Here is a 6,000-nt window from a genome sequence, read left to right as displayed (position 1 = left end):
CGCCAGCCCGGACGGCGGGGATCCGGCGTCCCTGGGGCAGCCGGACGGAATGCGGGGCGGACGGTGGCGCTAAGTGGCCCTCAAGCCGGGCGCCAGCCGCACTGGCTCCCGGTCACCAGCCCTGCGGCGGTGGCCGCGGTGGTGGGGATGCGCCCGGGACTCGAGGCGCCGGCCGCGAACTTCTGTCCAGACGTGGACACCACACAGTGCGCACCGCAGGCCCCTCAGGCCCCTGGATCCCCAGGGCGCGCGACTGCGGCGGCTCGTGGGGACCGTACCTGCGGTCAGGATGCCCTGGGCGCCAGCTCGCGGGTGAGATGCCCTGCCGCGCAGCTCTGCAGTCCGGAAGCTGAGCCTAGAGTGCCGGTGTGGGATCCGCGGCCAAGCTGTGATTCCGAGCACCATGGACGAAAGGATTGGGCTGCAGCCCCTGGCTGGAGAGCCACCGGAGGCCCGGGCCAAGGCGGGCGCCGTCGGGGAGCAGAGCGAGCCGGAGACTTCGAGGTCTAAGAGTTTATCGTCCCTGCACGGCGCCTCCTGCCGTCAGGACGCCCGTCCTGCGAGTGGAGACGGCCCGCCCGCCTGCGAGTGTGCGCCTTCTCCGGGCCACGGGGAGAGGAAGCCAGGCCAGACCGCCCTGGCCTCCAGCCCCACGGCCCCGTCCACGTCGGCAGGGACGGCGGGGCTCGCGGACTGTAACCACAGGATGGACGTGAGCAAGACGGTCTCGGCGTCCTCCACCCTGGCCACGCTGCAGGAGAGTAGGTGCCTCTACCTGGTCCTCACGGATTCCCGCTGCTTCCTGGTTTGCATGTGTTTTCTGACCTTCATCCAGGCCTTAATGGTCTCCGGGTACCTGAGTAGTGTCATCACCACCATCGAAAGGCGCTACAGCCTGAAGAGTTCCGAATCCGGGCTGCTGGTCAGCTGCTTTGACATCGGGAACCTGGTGGTGGTGGTGTTTGTCAGCTACTTTGGTGGCCGAGGTCGGAGGCCGCTGTGGCTCGCCGTGGGTGGACTTTTCATCGCCCTGGGGGCTGCCCTCTTCGCCTTACCTCACTTCATCTCTCCCCCATACCAGATCCAAGAGCTGAACGCCTCAGCCTCCAATGATGGCCTTTGTCAGAATGGCAACGCCTCCTCGGCCACGTTGGAGCCTCCCCCTTGCCCCAAGGATTCGGGAGGGAACAACCATTGGGTCTATGTGGCTTTATTCGTTTGTGCACAGATTCTCATTGGAATGGGCTCCACACCTATCTACACCCTGGGACCAACCTACTTAGATGACAATGTCAAGAAAGAAAACGCATCCTTGTACCTAGGTGAGACCTCTCCCTTTTCTCTTAGGAATGTGACTTCCCATTGAATCTTTCCTTTCCTTTCCCCAAATGGAACCGGAAGGTTCTTTCTCATTCATTTTCAATTAGAGTGAGCAATAAGGTTCGCGCACGCACGTGTGTGTGTGTGTGTGTGTGTGTGTGTGTGTGTGTGTGTGTGCTGGTATTGGGTATTGGGGCTTGAGCTCATGGTCTTGAGCTCTTTCTTGGCTTTTTTTTTTCCACTCAAGACTAGCACTCTATCACTTGAGCCACATCTCCACTTCCAGCTTTTTGCTAGTTAACTGGACCTAAGAGTTCCTTGGGTTTATCTACCCAGGATGAATTTTGAACTGTGATTCTTAGATCTCAGCTTCCTGAGTAGCTAGAATTATAGGCACAAGCTATTGGCACCAGGCTAAAGTTTCTCTCTCTCTCCCTCCCTCTCCCTCTCTCTCTCTCTCTCTCTCTCTCTCTCTCTCTCTCTCTCTCTCTCTCTCTCTCTCTCTCTCTCTCTCTCTCCCCCCCTCCCTCCCTTCCCCCCCCCCCCTCTCTCTCTCTCTCTCTCTCTCTCTCTCTCTCTCTCTCTCTCTCTCTCTCTTTCTTTCTTTCTTTCTTTTGCTGTGTCTGGGGGCTTGAACTCAGGGCTTGGGCACTGTCCTTGGACAATTTTTGCTCAAAGCTAGTGCTCTGCCACTTGAGCCACAGCAGCACTTGTGGATTTCTTTTGTGTGTGTATGTGGTACTGAGGAATGGAACCCAGGTTTCATGCATGCTAGGCCAGCACTTTACCACTATGCCATGGTGCTGGCCCTAAAGTTTATTTTATGTTATATTTTTGCCTTGGTTTGGTGGGTTTTCTGTTAGGGAGAGAATCAAGCAGTTGAGAATTCTAGGAACTGATTTTCAGACTCACTTTAATCTTTTCCCCAGTGATATAAACTGTTAAACTCTGGAGTATTCTGTCTCTTTTTCTGTCTATCTGTCTCCCTATCTCTCTCACTGCCTACCTTTGTGAAATTTCAAGTTTGCCAAGTTTATCTTCTAATAGCTATCCTTCCTTCAGGAAGGAAGAAAAATAATTAATATGTGAGGTTTAGAATTATTGCTTTAATTTACTCTTACCTCTCATCCCAGAGTAACATATGGCAGAAAGCATCTTTTATGTACTTCATGCATGTATTCCTTACATATCTTGCATATCACCTGCATTGACCATAATACAACTACCCCCCCACCCCATTGAGAGCAGATGACTAAGTTATGTTCAAGCAACATTGCAGGTTGTATGTTTTATTATTCAAAGCTATTTTTATTGTGAGTTGCAGCCCCTCACTGATATGACCTTGAGGGATTCACACCTGTCTTCTGAACAGCAGAGGCTCTGAGATTTGACCTGAAGGTACTTGGCTTAACTCTAGATAGCTCATGTGAGGCCAGGAAGTTAGAGGTGAAGTTACTTTATTTCCTAGAAATAAATCTGTGTGGGTAGCTGCTCCTCCCAAATGGCACTTATTTATTTATTTATTCATTTATTTATTTTGTTTTCTTTTCATGGTAGTACTGGGGATTGAACTGAGGGTTACATGCTCAAGCATTCTATCACTTAAGCCACCTAGGTCTGTTTTTGCCCTAGGTCCTCCTTAGCAGTCAGGAATAAGCCACCATGCCTGCCTTGTTGAAACTGTACCTCTAAAGAGATGAGAAGGCTCAGTATACTAGATGAGATGTCTGCTTTCCTGTTTCTGGACTGGAGTCCAACCAAGGCCTGATCAATGATCTTACTTTATAAAAAGATGAAATAGTAAATAATCAAAATCCAGCTGTGTATTCTTTACTATAGCCAAGATATGGAACCAAGCCAGATGCCCTCAGTAGATGAATGGATCAAGAAGATGTGGTATTTATACACAATGGAATTCTATGCTGCCATCAGAAAGAATGAAATTGCCCCATTCATAAAGAAATGGAAAGACTTGGAGAAAATCATATTAGGTGAAGTAAGCCAGAGCCAAAAGAACATAGGCTCAATGGTTTTCTTCATTTCTAATAATTAGTACACACTCTCTGAGCAGAGGATCACATATGGTCATATAGGGTGAGACTAAACGAAATGAACTCTAGGATATGGAAACAAGAAGTTTATCTTTGTTTTTAATATGTTATTTCTTTTCACTCTTTTCCTCTTATGGTTAATCTCATATTGTTACTATATCTAACTTTGTCACTTGGTATATTTGAAATGGGGAAGGGAAGGAGGGAAAACAAGATGATGGGAGGGGTTAGGGTGGGTAATGGGGACAAAAACGTGAGAAGGAGTATCAGTGTGTGAGAAGTAATGCACCCATTACCTGATGCATGTAACTGTATCCCTTCTATACATTACCCTGACAATAAAATGAAAAGAAAATATTCAGCTGCATTTAGTAGCTGACCAGCTGTGTGCTGGTAGGATCCTTGATGTGGAATAATAACATTTTCAAAGGAGAGTGAAAAAGATACCCAATATAAGAGGGATAACCAAGCCCTCTGTCCTCAGCATAGCCATCAGTCCCAGAAGCTGTTAGAGGGGGTGTTTGAGACCCAGGAGGCTCTAGCAACTGATCCAATGCATTGCGACAGAATCTGATAATGTTCTCTATTATTAAATGTGAGAGAAAGACATTTCCATTCTGGACAGAGAAGAATGTTTGTCATCGTGCCTTTATGAAATTTTCAAACATATAGAAGATTTGAATCAACAGTATAATGAACTTCAGTATAGCGAATTTACCCACTGCCTAGATTAAAAATTGTTCTTTTTGTCATGTTTACTGCCTCCCCCTTCTCCTGTGTGTGTGTGTGTGTGTGTGTGTGTGTGTGTGTGTGTGTGTGTATGTAGGTGGGGACTAGCCCTTTGTCAGCACTAAGACAGCTCTAAGCTTTGGCATGTATCTCTAAGAAATTTGGGCTTTGGGCTTGGAGTGTGGCCTAACGGTGCCTAGCATGCATGAAACCCTAAGTTCCATTCCTCAGTACCATATACACAGAAAAGGCTGGAAGAAGTGCTGTGGCTAAAGTGGCAGAGCACTAGCCTTGAGCAAAAAGTGTCCCTGAGTTCACGCTTCAGGACTGGCAAAAAAAAACCCAAAAGGACTTTTGTTCTTGACTCCTTGTAAGAAGCCCTGGGTTTGATTCCCAGCACTATCAAAAATACTTTTTCACATAATTACAGATGGATTGATATTTTAAGAAAGCTAATAATCATTACCTAATATCAAAACATCCAGTTTAAATTCTAATTTTCTCAACTGTCTCCTTAAGTCTGTTATAATTACTATTTAAAAAAACAATGAAGGCTCACACATTGTCTTTGGTTGCTTTGTTTGTGGTCTTTTATAATCTCAAACAATGTCTCAATTGTGTTTTTATTCCCCTATGACATGGATTCTTTTGAAGGAGAAGCCTAGCTGCCACGTAAAATGTTCCATATGCTTGACTTTTCTGATTATTTCCTGATGGTGTAATTTATCTTGTTCCGCCAAATGCCAAACCTTGTATTTCCTGTATATTGGTAGTTCATGCCAAGGCTGGATTAAATGCAGAGAAACGTTTTGGCCAGCTGGGGGCCAGTGACTCATACCTGTAATCCTAGCTACTCAGGAGCTTGAGATTTGAGGATCCAGCTAAGGCAGGAGAGTCTGTGAGTCCCGGAAGCTGGGAGTGGAGCTATGGCTCAACTGGTAGCGGAGAGGGCGGGGGGTGGGAGAGAACAACAACAACAACAAATAAAACAACTCAGGGACAGTGCCCAGACCCCAGTTCAAGCTCTAGGACTGGTACCAAACATACAAACAGCCTGCATCTCTGTTCCCCCCACCTTTGGATACACTGACACGAACTCCATCAAAAGCACAGGCCTCTGCAAACTAGAGTGTAACTACTAAACACTCTGAGATTTAGCTTCCTGGAACATTACTCACCAAGAAGAGAGACAACAAGTGCATTTTCACATTACTTTTTTTTTTTTTTTTTTTGCCAGTCCTGGGCTTGAGCTCAGGGCCTGAGCACTGTCCTTGGACTTTCTCAAGGCTAGAGCTCTACCACTTGAGCCTCAGCACCACTTCTGGCTTTTTTTCTTCGTATGTGGTACCGAAGAATCGAACCTGGGTATTCGTGCATGCTAGGCAAGCATTTTACCAGTAGGCCAAACTCCTGGCCCCCCACATTACTTATTTTTTAAAAAATGCTAGCAAGAGTAAATTTCATAACGAGATTTCATTATGATATTCACATGCATGCATACAATGTACTTTCACACAATGTATTCCTTTTTAAAAGCCTGTTCAATTTTTATCAGTTTTAATCAATTTTAATCAACGTTAATCTATTTTTATGCTATTTTCAAATTTATTTAGAGAGAGAATACTTGGTTAGATTCCACATTCATCATCTGCAAATGTATTTGAAATACATATTTTGAGCTAGCCACTATGATAGGTGTGTGTGTGTGTGTGTGTGTGTGTGTGTGTGTGTGTGTGCAGTCCTAGGCAAGCACTCTGGAGCAATGCCATTCCTCTTCAGTTCTGTGCTAGTCTTGAGAAGATCAGAAGTGGCACACGCCATTTAGGAGCTTGCTATGGAATGAAGAAACATTGGTGACCACAAGACACGGGATGTGCCATGCCCACAGGAAGGAAAGTTG

At 46.5% G+C, this 6,000-nt stretch overlaps 1 protein-coding gene across 2 annotated transcripts in view; it reads left to right on the top strand.

The window, feature by feature from the left end:
- The first annotated feature begins 310 nt into the window (after positions 1-310).
- Positions 311-6,000, top strand: part of Slco5a1 (solute carrier organic anion transporter family member 5A1) — a 107,151-nt gene continuing 101,461 nt past the window's right edge. For both annotated transcript variants that reach the window (XM_090338666.1, XM_090338665.1), the window contains exon 1: positions 311-1,322. In XM_090338666.1, coding sequence (XP_090194792.1) covers positions 404-1,322 — 919 coding nt within the window. In that variant the 5' untranslated portion in view covers positions 311-403. The remainder of the gene's footprint in view (positions 1,323-6,000) is intronic.

This window comes from Megascapheus bottae, chromosome 9 (genome assembly GCF_031878675.1).
Source record: "Megascapheus bottae isolate mThoBot1 chromosome 9, mThoBot2.hap1, whole genome shotgun sequence".
NCBI classification, from domain to species: domain Eukaryota; kingdom Metazoa; phylum Chordata; class Mammalia; order Rodentia; family Geomyidae; genus Megascapheus; species Megascapheus bottae.
The sequence above is the reverse complement of the archived record's forward strand: the minus strand, read 5'-3'. Positions and strand labels throughout refer to the sequence as shown.